The sequence below is a fragment of the Nelumbo lutea genome, chromosome 5 (genome assembly GCF_056320005.1).
Source record: "Nelumbo lutea isolate HS-2025 chromosome 5, American lotus-T2T, whole genome shotgun sequence".
Lineage (NCBI taxonomy): Eukaryota > Viridiplantae > Streptophyta > Magnoliopsida > Proteales > Nelumbonaceae > Nelumbo > Nelumbo lutea.
Genome location: NC_142688.1, coordinates 79,448,198 through 79,467,517, shown reverse-complemented (window position 1 = coordinate 79,467,517; position 19,320 = coordinate 79,448,198). Strand labels below are relative to the sequence as shown.

Below are 19,320 nucleotides of genomic sequence, written 5' to 3'. Positions count from 1 at the left end.
ACACCTCAGTAGAATGGAGTTGCAGAAAGGAAGAATAGGCACATCTTGGAGGTGGCTAGAAGTCTTATGTTTACCTCCAATGTCCCTATTCGCTTATGGGGTGATGCTATCCTCATGGCGGTATACCTTATTAATCGGGTTCCATCCCGGGTCCTTGATTTGAGATCTCCTTTTTCCCTTCTATACCCAAGTGAGGAGTTGTTTTCTACTCCCCTTAAAACATTCGGTTGTACCTGCTTTGTTCAGCTTCTCGGACCCCATAACTCCAAGTTCGAACCCAAGGCCTCCGAATGCATTTTCCTTGGTTATGCACAAACTCAAAAGGGTTATTGTTGCTATGATCCTGTCTCAGGGAGGAAGTTTGTCTCCATGGATGTCACTTTCTTTGAGGAGACACCCTATTATCCTCGGGTTTCTTCTCAGGGGGAGAGCAGTGAGAGTGGGGCAATTCCTTTACCTATTCCAGATGAGAGCTGCAATGGTGAGGGTGGTCAGAGGGGTCAGGAGTTGAGGGTCTATCATAGGTGATGCAGGCAGGTTGATCCCGGTCATTAGTAGTCCAGGCCAGCTCCAATCTCATTATGTAGCTCCAAGTCCAATTATTATAGTCCCAGGGCCCACAGAAACTTCCTCTATTGTTGCCATTTCACCTCCTATAGATGACCTTGACCTTCTGATTGCCATCCATAAAGGGAAACGTCATTGTACAACATCTACAACCCACTGTATTTCCCAGTTTTTGTCCTATGATCGCCTATCTCCTACCTACAGGTCCTACCTTAGTTCCGTTGCTAATGTCCCTATTCCAAGAACAGTGCAAGAAGCCCTATCCATTCCGGAATGGAAAGATGCAATGCAGGTTGAGATGGATGCCCTGTTAAAAAATAACACATGGGAGCTGGTTGATTTGCCCAAAGAAAAGAAACCAGTTGGCTGTAGATGGGTATTTATCGTGAAGCACAATGCAGATGGATCCATTGAGAGGTATAAAGCTCGGTTAGTTGCAAAAGGGTTCACCCAGACTTATGGTATAGATTACTTGGAGACCTTTGCCCCGGTAGCAAATGGACATGAAAAATGCTTTTCTGAATGGAGACCTACAGGAAGAGGTTTACATATGTTTGCCTCCTGGATTCTATGATGTAGAAACAGGTAAGAAGGTATGCCGGCTCAACAAGGCTTTGTATGGTTTGAAGCAGTCACCTAGGGCTTGGTTCGATAGGTTCAGACTAGCCCTTGTGAAGTTCGGTTACGTACAGGCCCAGTCAGATCATACTCTATTCTTTAAGAGGGTAGAGTCCTCCTTGACACTACTTGCAGTATATGTTGATGATATTGTGGTGATAGGGAAGGATAGCCATGAGGTTGAGTCCCTTAAACAACTCCTTCATCAAGAATTTGAGGTGAAAGACCTTGGTGTACTTCCGTATTTTTTGGGTATTGAGGTTGCTAGATCCAAACAAGGGATCTTTATCTCTCAGAGGAAATATGTCCTAGATCTACTGGCAGAAACTGGAAAGTTTGGTGTCAAGCCTGCGGATACACCCATTGAACAGAACCACAGGATTAGTGCAGAGAGTGGGGAGCCTCTTGAAGACAAGGTTATGTTCCAACGATTGGTAGGAAAGCTCCTATATCTCTGCCTCACTCGGCCAGATATTACTTATGCTGTTAGTGTTGTCAGCCAGTACATGCATTCTCCTAGAACTACACATCTTCTTGCGGTAGAAAGGTTATTAGCATACTTGAAGAGATGCCCGGGTAGGGGCATACTGTTCAAGAACAATAACCACATGAAGGTGGAGGTTTATACTAATGCCGATTGGGCTGGGAATGTTGATGACAGAAGGTCTACCTCAGGATATTGTGCTCTTGTGGGAGGTAATCTTGTCTCTTGGAGAAGTAAGAAACAAAGTGTTATCTCCCGATCTAGTGTTGAAGCAGAATACAGGTCAATGGCTAACGGAGTGGCTGAAATCCTATGGCTGAGATCTCTACTTGAGGAGTTGGGTATTGAGTATGAGAAGCCCCTGATGCTGTATTGTGATAATCAAGCAGCTATTAATATAGCACATAATCCAGTGCAGCATGACAGAACCAAACACATTGAAGTTGACCGACATTTTGTGCGAGAGAGAAGCTAGAGGCGGATCCTCACTAAAGCTGTATCAAGAAAGAAGCTAGAGCGGATCTATCCAAGTTGGGAATGATAACATTTATTCCCAACTTGAGGGGGAGTGTAGAGAACACTGATGTGGGCCCCACAGCTGTGGTCCCATTCTGTCCGTAGGGTAGAATGTGCCCTAGTCATCCTAGGGTTAGCTGATGGTCAATCTGTTATTCCAGTTATTTATATTTCAGTTTTATATTGTTTTATGTGTTATGTAAATACCAAGGGCAGATTTGTCCTTTCATGTAACTAGCATAACCTATAAATACTAAATGGAAGTGGCGGCGGCAGAATATTCAGATTCTGTCCTTCCTTTCAATTCTTGTGTTCTACTACTCTCTCTACTCTTTCTCCTCTCTCCTCTATACCTTTTTCTCCTTTTTCGAACTTGAAATCTATTAGGGTTCAAGGCTGATAGCAGTCTTGAATATCTACCTTTTTTGATTCAAATCACTAATTAGGTAGTAACTGACAACTTAAGTTTGATCTTGTTTATAGTCAATAACTGCAGTGATTTTATTGTTATATCTTTTCATATGTGGTTTCATTCCCAATTTTCAAGATTGTTGATTGATCCTACTCTGCCTTCTACATTGGTCCAGGTTGTAGCCTTGAAAGAGGATGGTTGCCCAAAAGTATGGGTTGCGACATCTGATCATTGTCATCAGCAAGCAGCTCATGGAGCAGTATGCATTTACTTTTCTATTTTAGATGCTTTTCCTTTTTCCTTTTTTTTTTCCTCTGGAATGTATCCTCAGAAATATTTTATATTCTTGCCATCCATTTCTTTCTATAAATGAACTTGGATTGTTATAAATGATAATACCATACTAGGGAGATGAAGAAGAGAAAATTGTATGGAGTGAAAAAAATTGTGCTTTGCTGTCTACCCTCATGTCACTACTTAATATGATTAAATATGAACGTATGAAAATATTTCGGAGGCAAATGGATAAAGTACTCAACCTTCTCTTCCCCAAGTAAAGCTGAGCATAGGTATTGATCATGTGCAGGTTGCCAAAGGAAATTACGATACCCTTAAGACCTATGCTTATATAAGAGAGGAAAAGAATGTTATTCATGGAATCAAATGTTAAATGTTCCTTTTGCAGTACAGATGCCCCTAGTAAACTTATACTGTAACTCATTAAAATCATACCCTTGGGATTGAACTTCATTAAGCATACCAAGAAGTGGAAAATAGAAAGTAGTAATGGTCTAATGGATTCATAGCCTTTGAACAAGTAACCTACATAAGATTCTCATCAAAATAGTTACCCACATAAGGCTTAACACTAGTTGAATGTGCTTTATTCTAGGTTTGGTTACTAACTCTTAAATGATAATTTCCAGGGGGCCTTTGTTTGGAGCTGCAAGGCATTAGTTTCAGAGGTGAGACTTATTTATCAAGTTTTCTCCTAGTACTAATGAGTAAGATAGGGATATGATCTTCTTTACTCCTGCAGCTACTACAAATACACCTTCCACCACACATCCAGAATTTTTACATGGAACCTAGTAGATTAAAACAAAATTAATAACTCACTGGCCCAGCAGAGTTTTCTGGATGTGTGGATATAAGAAAGACTTTCTCAAAGCACTAGCTTTTCTCAAGCATCAGATCTGCTACCTATGGTATGCAACCAACACAGCTTCCAACATGATCTATGGCCACACATCTCAAACATGATTGCCACCTCAAAGGTACAACCCTATCAATGGCAACATACAAGTACAAAACACATTTGAAATGGGCGGCTGTAGATCATGTTGGAAGCTGTATTGGTAGCATCTTATTGGTGGCAGATCTAGGCTATATTTCTCATAGTCACACATTTTACTTTTCTATTTAAGGAAAATCCATATCGTGTTTATGAATTTTAAGTCTACAATTGAATGATTTTTGCATTCATCTTTGAGCATTAATCAGTCTTTAGTTTTAGTTATATTAGTTGTCAATATCTTGCCTTAACCTTAAATTGGTGTCTAATGTTGCCATTAAGTTTTCTTCCCCCTCTCTTTTCTTTTCAGTAATCACCATAATTTTTTCTAAAAGACCAATTGCAAGATATTAAATTCAACTTGTGCTTTTAGATAATTATGGATCTAGTTCATTTAAAACTAAGTAAATAACATTAGGTATATCTTACTTCGTTGTTTTACTAACATAAATACATACTTACATATTCCTCTGGTCCAAAAACTAAGGGGCAGGGATTGTTTCATTTGGCATATTCCTGGGCACACAGCTCCAAATCACCTTGCTTTTTTTGTTTCTTCTTATCTTTGGCGATGAAGAAAAATTCTCTGCAGTTGAACTTGGTTTAAAGTCTCTTACTCCAAACAATGCAGTAAACAACCTCCACACACAAAAAAAAAAAAAAACCAGAGATCTTGCAAGAGAAGAATAAATGGCTAGCAATGCTCTTTGCACACGAAGCACATATTAGCCATATTAAGCCCTTGGATTTCAAATGGTCAACAGTCAAGATGCTATCCATAGCCACAAGCCATGCAAAGGCTTCAACCCTGGGAGGGCCCAGATTTCCCCACACACCAACAGTTTGATTTGAATCTGTATGGTCCCTACTGAGAGCAAGATAGCAAGACTTCACGGATAATTTCCCATTTGAGCATTCTTTCGACCATAGTTCATCCCTTGGCTGAGCTGAAACTTTCACCCCCTCCAATTTCTCCAGCAATGTAATGCATTTATTAACCTCTGTATCCAATGAAGGTCTTTGAACTTTGGGCACCAAACCAGTTGTTCTCCCCTTCTTTCATAACAGTGACTAACATTTACTTCAGACTCAGCCAGCCTATACAGCCTGGGATACAACTCACTCAACTTGCCTGCCCCACACCAATCACCCTCCCAAAACCTAATTCTTGCTCCATCCCCAATTGAAAAGCATGTTAGAGTCTGAATTCCTGATTGAACTTCATGATCCATTTCTCCCTTGGCTCCCACCCAAACCTCCCCACCACTCTCCTCCATAGTGAATTTTCCTCGCTCTCCAAACCAAATCTCCATAACCACTTCCCAACTAAAGCCTTATTGAAAACCCTCACCCTTCTCAGACCCAAACCTCCCCTCTCCCTTGGGCCCAGCAGAGTTTTCTGGATGTGTGGATATAAGAAAGACTTTCTCAAAGCACTAGCTTTTCTCAAGCATCAGATCTGCTACCTATGGTATGCAACCAACACAGCTTCCAACATGATCTATGGCCACACATCTCAAACATGATTGCCACCTCAAAGGTACAACCCTATCAATGGCAACATACAAGTACAAAACACATTTGAAATGGGCGGCTGTAGATCATGTTGGAAGCTGTATTGGTAGCATCTTATTGGTGGCAGATCTAGGCTATATTTCTCATAGTCACACATTTTACTTTTCTATTTAAGGAAAATCCATATCGTGTTTATGAATTTTAAGTCTACAATTGAATGATTTTTGCATTCATCTTTGAGCATTAATCAGTCTTTAGTTTTAGTTATATTAGTTGTCAATATCTTGCCTTAACCTTAAATTGGTGTCTAATGTTGCCATTAAGTTTTCTTCCCCCTCTCTTTTCTTTTCAGTAATCACCATAATTTTTTCTAAAAGACCAATTGCAAGATATTAAATTCAACTTGTGCTTTTAGATAATTATGGATCTAGTTCATTTAAAACTAAGTAAATAACATTAGGTATATCTTACTTCGTTGTTTTACTAACATAAATACATACTTACATATTCCTCTGGTCCAAAAACTAAGGGGCAGGGATTGTTTCATTTGGCATATTCCTGGGCACACAGCTCCAAATCACCTTGCTTTTTTTGTTTCTTCTTATCTTTGGCGATGAAGAAAAATTCTCTGCAGTTGAACTTGGTTTAAAGTCTCTTACTCCAAACAATGCAGTAAACAACCTCCACACACACAAAAAAAAAAAAAAACCAGAGATCTTGCAAGAGAAGAATAAATGGCTAGCAATGCTCTTTGCACACGAAGCACATATTAGCCATATTAAGCCCTTGGATTTCAAATGGTCAACAGTCAAGATGCTATCCATAGCCACAAGCCATGCAAAGGCTTCAACCCTGGGAGGGCCCAGATTTCCCCACACACCAACAGTTTGATTTGAATCTGTATGGTCCCTACTGAGAGCAAGATAGCAAGACTTCACGGATAATTTCCCATTTGAGCATTCTTTCGACCATAGTTCATCCCTTGGCTGAGCTGAAACTTTCACCCCCTCCAATTTCTCCAGCAATGTAATGCATTTATTAACCTCTGTATCCAATGAAGGTCTTTGAACTTTGGGCACCAAACCAGTTGTTCTCCCCTTCTTTCATAACAGTGACTAACATTTACTTCAGACTCAGCCAGCCTATACAGCCTGGGATACAACTCACTCAACTTGCCTGCCCCACACCAATCACCCTCCCAAAACCTAATTCTTGCTCCATCCCCAATTGAAAAGCATGTTAGAGTCTGAATTCCTGATTGAACTTCATGATCCATTTCTCCCTTGGCTCCCACCCAAACCTCCCCACCACTCTCCTCCATAGTGAATTTTCCTCGCTCTCCAAACCAAATCTCCATAACCACTTCCCAACTAAAGCCTTATTGAAAACCCTCACCCTTCTCAGACCCAAACCTCCCCTCTCCTTTGGTCTACATACTCTTTCCCAATTTACCAAGTGAAATTTCTTGCCCCCTCCTCCCCCTCCCACTGTTATGGGCCCACGGAATAGGATCCCGTCACGGGTCGGTCCATGGGGAAAACCTCCTGTTTTCCCTTGTTTCTCCTTTTTCTTGAGGGACCTATCTTGGCGCCTTAATGGTGATTTGTTCAAGAGATCACCAAACTCTCCTCTGCTCTCATTCTTGACTGAAATTTTCCATGATCTTATTCAATATTCTCAGCTCCTTAAACAGATTACAAGAGATAAGAGTCCTACTTTTAGGAAGACTCCTTGCTAATTAGGAAGACTCCCTACTAATCTATCCTACTGAACTGATAAGATAAGATAAGATAAGACTCCCTTAATCTATCCTACTGAACTGATAAGATAAGATAAGACTCCCTACTAATCCATACTACTGAACTGATAAGATAAGAACACTGAATAGATAAGAATCCTACTAATCCCTACTACTGAAAGCAGATAAGGCAAGAATACTGAATAGATAAGACAGGATGAGAACACTAAATTGCTGCTGCTGAGAACACTAAATTACTGCTGCTGCTGCCGGCGTCCACATCACCCACACCCTCCCATAAAAATCCCTCTGAAGCTTCTCGACTCTTTCAGTCACCTGTGATTCAATAAGAACATATAATAAGTGGGTAAGCCTCCCAAGGGAAGATATTTTGCTTTCCAGCCATCCCGCCTTCTTTCAACCCTCTCCAAAATCAGTTTCCACAAAACACCTGAATTTGAAGCTTCGTACAATCGGCATTCCATATGAATAAATGGAAGCACTCCAATTCTACATTCAAAAGCTTCAGCACATTCAAATAATACTTCCACACTCCATTTTAACTTCCTCCACTCCAATCAACACACTCTTGGAGAGATTCACTTTCAAACCTTCAAAGTTGGTCAAAGTTTCTCTCAAATTTAAAACGTACTAAACCGAAGCATCCAGAAAAATCAAACTGTCATTTGCATACCGAAGATGAGAGATACAAGGACCATCTCTACCCACCTTGAAACCTTCAATCAGACCCAACACCCACTGGTGGAGTGATGGGAATCAGGAAATCATGCCCAATCAGCATCAGAGTAGGCATAAAGTAGAGAAGTGGATGAAGAGGAGGGAAAAAAATCCATACTCCCTTTGAGGTAATGGATAATGCGTTTAACAACTGAAAGATGAGGATGACATGGGGAAAATACAAACTGACTGACAACTTTAACAGCATGGGCAATGCCAAGACAAGTTAGTGTAAGATAGATAAGGCTTCTAACAAGTTGACGATACAAAGAAGGATAGGCTAAGAGTTTTCCATCATCCTTAGAGTATATAACGTTCAATTCCATAGGAGTAAAGACATACTTGCTGTTTGTAAGAGGAGCCAATTTGATCAGATTTAGCATATACTTATGTTAGGTTACAAGGTGTCTCCTAGATGAGGATTAAATCTCCAAGCCAAAAAAAAATATGTAATGAGACAAGGATCCTTCATATGGGAGGAGTGTTGAAGTAATTGTATAAGCTGCTAAATGCCCTTGGTATCATCACCAATGCTGAGAATGTCATCAACATAGACAAGAAGAAGGCGATGCGGTGAGCATGATAATGAAGAAAGGAGAAATGAACCATGTGCACTGTTGTTAGTCAATATCGACAAGAACAGTGTGAAGATGCTCAAATCAAGCATGAGGCGCCTACTTAAATGCATATAAGGACATTTTGAGGTGGTGAACTAGAGATTGTTTAGAATGATAATCAGGTGGAGACTTCATATAGACAGTTTCTTTCGACTAACCACTAAGGTAATTATTTGTGACGTTCATTCTAATGATTGGCCATTCGCGAAGAGTTGATTGAGAAATTATGAGTCGGATAGTTGTCATCTTAACAATAAGGGTAAATATCTCTTCACAATCAAGATCATATTCTTATGTATATCTAGATATGCCTTGTATCACTCAATGCTACCAGCAAACTTCAATTTGGTAGAGTAGACCCATTTGTTACCAAAAAGAGGAAGTTGAGAAACAACACAAGGATTAGGAACCAAATCCCAAGTAGACCTGTTCATGGGCCGGGTAGCCTGACGGGCTGGCCTGACCCGACCCATTATTAAGTCAAGCTTGGTCATAATTTAAGGCCCGTGGTCTCAGGCCTAAAGCATTGGGCCCAACTTTTTTCAAGCCGGGCTCGGGCTTTCTCAAAAAAGCCCGGCTTGAACTCGAGCCCGAGCCTGACATGATACTATATATTAAATAAAAAAATATATATACAATATTTTTTCTTTGTTCTTCTCTTTTTTTTTTTCCAAGTAATAGTGAGATGTTTATTACTTTTGAGTTTTGAAGGTTTTTAATATAAATAAAACACTTTTTTATTGAATAAAAAAAGAACAAATTCTGTTTTCAAATTTCTGGCTGGGCTTAGGCTCGTGCCCGGGCTTCGGGCTTTATATGAGGGCTAGGCTTGGGCTCAAGAGTTAGGACCGATGGTTGGGCTGGGCTTGGGTTCAGGCCTGAGTATATTCTGTTGATACATATACAAAGCCTGACCCAAACCCAACCCGACCTGGCCCATGAACAAGTCTAATCCCAAGTGTCATTATCAAGTAAGGCACACATCATAGTATCCATGGCATCTAAAACAACAAAGAACAAACTAATGGAACTAGCACACCCATGGTGGTCAAGAGGATGAGAAACATGGAGGAATGACGTAAAGAAGTAGATGAGGAAGAGATGATAAGGTCATCATCATCATCATCATCATCATCATCTAATCCTTGCCCCAACTATATGAGGTCAACTACATGAGTCCTATTTTGCCATTCCATTCTATTCAGAGCCATATCCATCATTAAATTATGGGTATTTAAATCATTTCTTTTTATTTACACCGAAGTCCTTTTTGGTTTTGTTGTAGCTCTTCTATCCCCTTCAACTTGTAAGAGGTCATTTTTTCTACAGGTGTTGTTTATGGTTTTCTATGCATACGAGCAAACCATCTCAGTGTACTTTCTTTCATTTTATTTCCTATTGGAGCTATTCCTAGGTTCCTTCGTGTGGCTTCAATTTTAACCCTTTCCCTTCTAGTTTTTCCACTCATCCATCTAAGCATTTGCATGTTTGCCACTCATTTTTGGGACATGTTAACCCTCTTGATTGAAAAGGAGAAAGAGATTAAAACAAATTCGGGGGTGTCCAGAATAAATTAACCCCCACCCCAAAGATACTCCTTTATATTAAAAGATATGTACAATTACAAGAATGCCCTTATAGGGATGAAAAAGGAAAAAGAATAATGAAACAAGTAATGTACATAGTACAATAGGGATTATACTAATAAAATACATCAGGTGACATAATCTCCACATTCCCCCTTAGACTGATGTCATAGCCTTTGTGAAGATGTTAGCAATCTACATTTCTGAGGCCACATGAGGAAGAGATATAGATCCAATAACAAATAGGTCTCGGATAGTGAGAGTCCACCTCAATATGCTATGTCCTCTCATGAAAGACAGGATTAGATGCATTCTTGATAGCACTAGTATTATTAGCATATAGAGGAGTAGAAATAGGAAGCTGAACACCAAGATCTGTAAGGAGAATTTGTAGCCAGCCAATCTCACTGCAAACAGAAGACATTGCCTATACTTTGCTTTAGTGGAAGACTTGGAAATCATTTATTGGTTTTTGCACTTCCAGGAGATGAGAGAGTCACCCATAAAGACACATCACCTAGTAGTGGGGAAGAGGTGAAGAAGAGTCCCTAAGAAATTATGCCCCAAACATAAAGAATAATGTGATGAATAGTAGTCATATGAGGTTGACCAGGAGCAGAAAGAAACTGACTAACAACCCGAAAAATATTAAATTGAGTCATAGTGAGATATATGAGAGACATCACAAGTTGGTGATACAAGGTGGCATCATACTTAGACAACTTGACATTCAGCTCCAGAGGAGTATCAATATGTTTATCATTAGTGATGTTGGCTAGTTTAGCAAGGTGGAAGGAATATTTAGTTGGCTAGTTTAGCAAGGTGGAAGGAATATTTCTAGGCCCAAGAAATAAGTGAGAGAACCCTAGTCCTTTATGTGAAAGGAATTATGTAGCAAGTACTTCAATTCATGAATCCCTTCATCATCATTCCCACCTAATCAACAAGATATCATCAACATACAACATGAGAATAATAATACCCCGAGGCTTTTTATAGACAAAGAGAGAGTGATCCAAAGAGCTTTGATTATACCCAACAACAACAACAACAACAACAACATCACAAAATTGTTCAAACCAAGCCGGGGGGGGGGGCTGTTTCAACACATATAAAGATTTATTTTTAGTTCACAAACTAAAGAAGGATCACTATAGTATCTAGGAGGAGGCTTCATATAGATTGTCTCCTTCAACTGACCATAACGGAAGCATTCTTCACACTAAACTGACAAATGGACCAAGAATAGACAATAGACAAAGTTAAGAGAACATGGACTATGGTGATCTTAGCAATTGGAGCAAATGTATATTCATAATCAATATTGTACTCTTGATTATATCCCTGGCCAACTAATTGAGCCTTATACTAGTAAAGAGATCCATCAAATTTCAGCTTAATAGTATAAACTCAACAACTCCCTACGATGGAGGCATCTTGAGGAGTAGGCACAAGATTCTTAAGTGTCATTCTCATGTAAAGCATGAATTTCTGTATCCATGGCCTCTTTTCAGTGTGGATTGCTAATGGTGTACTAATGTGAATGAGGAATTATGTTGAATATAAGACTAGAGAATTGCTATGGTTTGAAGGAAAACCATTCAGTTAGGAGGCCGGGAAATGTGTGTAGAAGGAAGAAGAAGATTTGAAGAACTAGCATCTGAAGTAGAAGTGTCTAAGGAAGGGATATCACTTTCAGGTGGAGCAGAAAGGTGATGTTCTAGACTGGGAGGAAGGGGCTTGCAACCTACCTCCGGCGACCTGGCAACCTGCCTCTGGAGACCTACCTCTACTGACCTAGCAACCTAACTTTGGAGACCTGACGACCTACCTCCGGAGACCTATTGGAGACCTGGCGACCTACCTCCGGAGACCTATTGGAGACCTGGCGACCTACCTCCGGAGACCTACTAGAGACCTGGCGACCTACCTTTGCCAGCTTGGCGACCTACCTCTGTTGACCTGGTGACCTACCTCTAGAGACCTACTAGAAACCTGGCGACCTACCTTTGCCGACTTGGCGACCTACCTCTGCCGACCTGCCGACCTACCTCTAGAGACCTACTAGAGACCTGGCGGCCAACCTTTGAATAACAACATGACACGTGGCATCCAAATGACACCTCGGCATTGAATAAGCATATCACCCCAGTAGGTTGGCTAGTAGCACCTTGCCTATGGCTGACATAAAGTACCTCGGCCTGGCCGACCTAAAGGACCTCCGCTTAAGGAGCGACCTCCTTTGGAGATTGGCTGAGCTAAGTAGGGTATAAGTGATGACCTATAAGGCGTGCTCACCGACCTATTACATAGATCTATTATCTGGACCATGTTCTTGTAGAGAAGATGGGCTGAATGGCCCATAGGCTGTTTATTCTTTCTTATTGTTTATGTTCTTTTTTGTAATGGGCCTTATTCCGGGCCCATCCTTTCTATGTTATGTTCTTTGTAATTTCTTGCCCAACTAAGGGCCTCCTTGTAATTATTCAAATTTATCTTAATAAAATAGTGTTAGGGTGCTGAGAGGGTGTAATGTTCGAAACTCTCACTCTCAAAACCCTCATTGCCGAACTCTCAAGGTCAGTTTTCTTCAGTTTTCTTCATGGTATCAGAGCAGGCCTGAACTTTAGTATTCTAGGGCTGGAAACTTCAGCTCATGTTGCCTGATTCTTAGAGGTCATTGGAAGGTGCCCAAGACTCAAATCTCTTGGAGAAGGGGTTCGGTGGCCAGGAAGAATCAGAGAAAAAAAGGGAAACAGCTTGGTTTCTGATTTGAAGCTTAAATATTGTAAGTTGTGCTCAGATTTCTGGGTTATTTTTTTGTGTTTGGATTGTCGAAGTGTCCGAAATTTCTGGGTTGTTTCTGTACAGCTATTCGGCTGTCTTTTAATCTGGTTTAACCTAGAGATTTCTGGGTTGTTTTCACTCCTTTTTAGGCTGTCAAAACTGCTGAAACATTCTTGGATTTAGTGCTGCAAATTGTTGCTTCTTTTTGTCTGTGTTTTGGGGGCCTATACGGACTGTTCTTGAGATTTTTTTCACCTTTGACAGTGGGGTCTTCTCTATTGCCCACACTGTGTTTGTAAAAAGGTCTCTTCATCAATACGGACTGATATTTACTCTTCTTGGCTATTTTTTGGTGATTACCTTGAGGTCCCTGATTAGAAAAGGAACTTCGATTGAGTGCACAGTGCTTAGAAGTTTTCTGATTACTTCTTGAAGGCCGAACCAAGGTTCTACTTCAGTCTTGGTTCTTGCAACTTCAGGGTGTAGTTTGGCCTTGTGTATTGCTGTCTTGAGGTTGGTTGAACTCAGTCCTTGCTCATCTTCATTCGGTACACTTGTAGAAGTAATCTGAAATCATATTTGAAGTGTTTACATGATGAACTCCTCAGAATTTGAAAACAAGATTGGTACTGAATATGGACCGGTTCAGGGGACTCCAGGTGATTCTTTATTGACTGTGACCACAATTAAACTAGATGGAACTAATTATCTTGCATGGTCACAATCGATAAAGTCGGGGTTTATTTCTAGGAGCAAGAAGGCTCCCCCAGAAGATGATCCATCCTACGAGAAGTGGATGCAAGAAATTACAAAGAACATAACATAGAAAGGATGGGCCCGGAATAAGGCCCATTACAGAAAAGAACATAAACAGTAAGAAAGAATAAACAGCCTGCCTACAAGGTTTTGGGGTGATTCCATTCTCATAGCCACTTACCTTATAAACCGTATACCATCCAGGGTTTTAGGGTTTAAGTCTCCCTTCAATCTCCTTCATCCGGACAAGGATCTTTTTCCTATTCCTCTTCGTGCCTTTGGCAACACCTGTTATGTACATGTTACAAGTGTCCAAAGGCATAAATTTGAACCCAAAGCCCACAAGTGTATCTTCCTTGGTTATTCCCCCACACAGAAGGGTTACTGTTGTTTTGATCCAAAGACTGGCTCTCGGTATGTCTCAATGGATGTCAACTTTGATGAGTTTTCTCCCTTTTATGGTTCCTCTCCGGATGGACATTGTCCACAGGGGGAGGATTTGTCATAGGTGTTTGCTCTTCCTCTTCTTGTCCCAGTTGAGTCTTTTGATGAGTCTGCTTCTCCTTCAAATGAATCAAGGGCGGATCAGTCGTTCCATTCTCCCTATCCCAGTGTTCTTCCACCTTTACCTCCTCGTCCCATCCTCAATCCCAAGGTGTATCAAAGGCAAAGATCCAAAAATGAGCAGGTTGTTTCTCCTACAACACATGAGCCTCATACACTTCCAGTCACAGATGAGACAATAGGTACAGTTTCAGCACCCTTGGAGTCATTCTTCCCTGACTTTGATATTCCCATTGCTGAGGAAAGGAAAACGGAAGTGCACTGTTCACTGCATTTCCAAGCACCTTTCTTATAGGTTGCTTTCTCCTTCATACTTTGCCTATCTAACTTTTGTTGCTTCTAACCCTATTCCCAAGTCTGTGTCAGAAGCTCTTAATATTCCAGAATGGAGGGATGCTATGAGGTCTGAAATTGATGCCCTACACAAGAATGACACATGGGAAGTGGTTGATTTGCCTGAAGGGAAGGATCAACTCGGTTGCAAGTGGGTCTATACTATCAAATACCGAGCTGATTGTAGCATTGAAAGGTACAAGGCCAAGCTGGTTGCAAAAGGCTATACACAGACATATGGGATTGATTATTTGGAGACCTTTGCACCTGTTGCCAAGATGACATCTATGAGGGTTCTTCTATCTTTAGCCGCTCACTTTGACTGTCCCCTTTATCAATTGGATGTGAAGAATGCATTTCTGAATGCTGAATTACATGAGGAGGTTTATATGTCTCTTCTTCCAGGGATGTACGAAACTGATATGAAAGGAAAGGTATGCAGGCTGAAGAAATCCCTTTATGGACTAAAATTGTCCCCTAGAGCATGGTTTGAGAGGCTTAGAACAACACTTGTTAACTTTGGTTATGTGCAGACACAGTCTGATCATACTCTTTTTGTGAAGAAGAGTGGACCTCTGGTAGTATACCTCATTGTATATGTAGATGATATTGTAGTGACTGGTAATGATGTTTCAGGAATTCATGATCTAAAATCTTTCCTCTATATAGAGTTTGAGATTAAAGATTTGGGGGAACTGAGATACTTCCTCGGCATAGAAGTTGCTCGATCCAAGGATGGGATTCTTATCTCCTAAAGGAAGTATGTTCTTGACTTGCTCTCTGAAACTGGAAAGATGGGTGCTAGACTAGTTGCTACTCCTATTGATATGAGTCATAAACTCTCTGCCTCAGATGGGACATTGTTAGAAGACAAAGGAATCTTCCAGAGACTTCTTGGGAAACTTTTGTACCTATGCATGACTCGGCCAGATATTGCATATGCAGTCAATTGCATTAGCCAATTCATGCATGCTCCTTGAGACACTCATATGGCAGTAGCAGAACGAATCCTATGTTATTTGAAGGGCTCCCAGGAAAGGGAATTCTGTTTGCCAAGCATGGTCATATGAAACTTGAAGCCTACACCGATGCTGACTGGGCCGAAAACATTGTTGACAGAAGGTCTACTTCTGGGTATTGCAGCTTGGTGGCTGGTAATGTTGTTTCTTGGAGAAGAAAGAAACAATCGGTTGTTGCTTGGTCTTCTACTAAAGCAGAATACATGGCCATGGCACATGGAGTTTCTGAACTATTATGGCTAAAATCATTGAAGGAACTTCGGGTTGAACATGACAAGCCAATGATGTTGTACTGTGATAATCAGGCTGCCATCAACATTGCTCACAATCTAGTGCAACATGATAAAACTAAGCATATTGAAGTTGATCGACACTTCATTAGAGAAAGGGTCTCTTCGGGTGAAGCATGTCTTCCTTTCTTCTCATCTGAAGGACAGTTGGCAAATTTTATCACCAAAGGCATTCCCAAGCCAAAACTTCAGCATGATACTAGCAAGCTTGGCATGATTGACATCTATGCTCAGCTTGAGGGGGAGTGTAGAGAAGATGGGCCGAATGGCCCATAGGTTGTTTATTCTTTCTTACTGTTTATGTTCTTTTCTGTGATGGGCCTTATTATTTTGGGCCCATCCTTTCTATGTTATGTTCTTTGTAATTTCTTGCCCAACTAAGGGCGTCCTTGTAATTATTCAAATTTATCTTAATAAAATAGTGTTAGGGTGCTGAGAGGGTGTAATGTTTGAAACTCTCACTCTCAAAACCCTCGTTGCCGAACTCTCAAGGTCTGTTTTCTTCAATTTTCTTCAGTTCTCTAGAGTAATAATGCTTGACCGTTAGGCCGCCCTACCCGCATCAAAGTCGATCGGATGGACCTCAGCTCTTTGCACAGATTGCGTAACCGATGGAGATATTCTCTCCTAACTTAGCAGAAATGGCTCTTTGGGAATCTAGGTCCTATTATAGGAGGACTCTAATCCCTCACACCTATATAAAGGCACCATTTTCCTGAGAGAAGGTATGCGCAATTTAGTTCTCGTAGCTCTCTAGCTCTCTCAAAAATCCCCAATATTGTTTCCCACCCCGTGTAAAGAAACTCGGGCACTCTAGAATTGTTTCCCTATAGGTCTCCCAAAAAATTACATAGCTCTCCGTTATATAGCCCGACATATGAGTTATCTTCTAGATCGGCCTTACTCCGAGTCACCTTCTAGCAAGGAATTCTCTATCTTGGCTTCTGAGTCATCAGCTAGTAGGGAGCTGCCAGATCGTGCATCATCACATCCCATGTCTATGCTCTAGCTTGGGAGCACTGGTTTTGGCCACTGTGAGTTGTGTGGCTCCTCCCTAAAGAAATGATCATCTTCAGAAATGCAACAAGAACTTTGCACCTCTGATTCCGATCTAGAGCCATTAAACAGGAAGATCATGGTCGATCCAATGGCCTCCTTCAATTGCTACCTCAACCCAGACGGTGCGGGCCGCACCAATTCTTTCTTGCCCTTGAACACACACTCTTCAGCGGACACCAAGTCTGCAGTCGGGGTGATGCCATCTACCATTCCATTGTTACCATACTCGTCACCGCCAAAACCATGCTTAATCTTATAGATGCTCTCATCTCCTATCCTCACAAGCATTGTTCTTTGCTCTTTCTTGTGGACTCTCCACCGGTGCAACTCTGCACTGAACCCTTTGTCCAAAAATTACAATTTTCCACCACCTTCCTCATAGAAATCGCAATTTCTTGATCGATCACAATCTTTTCCCAACTCAAACCCATTGGGAAAGAGCAACATTGATTCTAATGCCACATCATTATCACCTGCAGCACAATTGCCGGTGGCAACTGCTTTGGACAGGATTCATTTTTTTCGTGCTCATCTAATACACCAAAGACACCCAGGGAAACGGAGATGTTGCCACCTTGTCCACCTTTTCTTCCTCATCTGGTTCCGTCCACCATTCCCTCTGTAGTTCATGAGGTAACCAAGAAAAATGGCACATGATGAGGGCAAATTTGGCCCTCCACTGACATCATGACACATGGCATCTCAAAATAGCTGGGTGACATCCTAGAACCACGTAGTTGATGACTTGCCTTAGCCAAAATGATGGAGACTTGGCGACCTACCTCCGTCGACCTGGCAACTTACCTCCAAAGACCTACTGGAGACCTGGAGACTTGGAGACCTACCTCCGACGACTTGGCAACCTACCTCTAGAGACCTATTGGAGACCTGGAGACCTACCTCTGCTGACCTGGCAACCTACCATGGGAGACCTATTGGAGACTTGCCGACCTACCTCTAGAGACCTACTGGAGACCTGGTGACCTACCTCCAGAGACCTATTGGAGACCCGGCGACCTACCTCTGAAGACCTACTAGAGACCTGGCGACCTACCTTTGTCGATTTGGCATCCTAGCTCTACCGACTTAGTGACCTAACTTTGGAGACCTACTAGAAACCTGGTGAGATAACTTTGCCAACCTGGTGACCTACCTTTGCCAACTGGCGAACTACCTTTGCCGACCTGGCGACCTACCTCCAGAGACCTACTAGAGACCTGGTGACCAACCTTTGAATAACAACATGACACGTGGCATTCAAGTCACACCTCGACATTGAGTAAGTAGATCACCCCAGTAGGTTGGCTAGTAGCACCTTGCCTATGGCTGACCTATTACAAAGATCTATTATCAGAACCATGTTCTCTAGAGTAATAACGCTCGTCCGTTAGGCTGCCCTACCCGCATCAAAGTTGATCCAACGGACCTCAGCTCTTTGCGCAAATTGCGTAACCAATGGAGATATTCTCTCCTAACTTAGTGGAAGCGGCTCTTCAGGAATCTAGGTCCCGTTACAGGAGGTCTCTAATTGCTCACATCTATATAAAGGCACCATTTTCCTGAGAGAAGGTATGCAATTTAGTTTTCGCAGCTCTTTAGCTCTCTTACTTTTAGCTCTCTAAAAAATCTCCAATTCTTTGACTTAAGCATCGGAGTGCCCACCCTAGGTAAAGAAACCCGGGCACTCTAATATTGTTTCCCCGTAGGTCTCCCAAAAAATTACACAACTCTTCGTTATATAGCTCGACATTTGAGCTATCTTCTAGCTCGGCCTTACTCAGCTCGGCATCCGAGTCACCTTCCAGCGAGGAATTCTCCAGCTCGGCTTCTGAGTCATCAGTTAGCAGGGAGCTGCCGGGTCATGCATCATCACATTCCATGTCTATGCTCCAGCTCGAGAGCACTGGTTTTGGCCACTATGAGTTGTGTGGCTCCTCCTTGAAGAAACGATCATCTTTGGATCTACAACAAGAACTCTGCACCTTTGATTCCGATCCAGAGCCATTAAACAAGAAGATCATGGTCGATCCAATGGCCTCCTTCAACTACTACCTCAACCCCGACGGTGTGGGCCGCACCAATTCTTTCTTTCCCTTGAACACACACTCTTCGGCGAACACCAAGTCTGCAGTCGGGACGATGCCATCTACTATTCCATTGTTTCCATACTCGTCATTGCCAAAACCTTGCTCAATCTTACAGATGGTCTCATCTCCTGTCCCCACAAGCACTATTCTTGGCTCTTCCTTGTGGACTCTCCGCCGGTGCAACTCTACGCCGAACCCTCTGTCCGAAAATAACAATTTTCCACCACCTTCCCCACAGAAAGAGCAATTTCTTGATTGATGACAATCTTTCCCCAACCCACACCCGTTGGAAAAGAGCAACATTAATTCTAATGCCACGCCATCATCACTTGCAGCACAA

General features: G+C 41.7%; 1 protein-coding gene across 5 annotated transcripts in view; it reads left to right on the top strand.

Annotated features, from left to right (window-relative positions):
• The window catches only part of LOC148853034 (yacP-like NYN domain protein), a 69,426-nt gene that overhangs the window by 41,419 nt on the left and 8,687 nt on the right, over positions 1-19,320 (top strand). For all 5 annotated transcript variants that reach the window (XM_088945512.1, XM_088945513.1, XM_088945511.1 and 2 more), the window contains 2 exons: positions 2,773-2,856; positions 3,524-3,562. In XM_088945512.1, the coding sequence (XP_088801638.1) occupies positions 2,773-2,856; positions 3,524-3,562 (123 nt within the window). The remainder of the gene's footprint in view (positions 1-2,772; positions 2,857-3,523; positions 3,563-19,320) is intronic.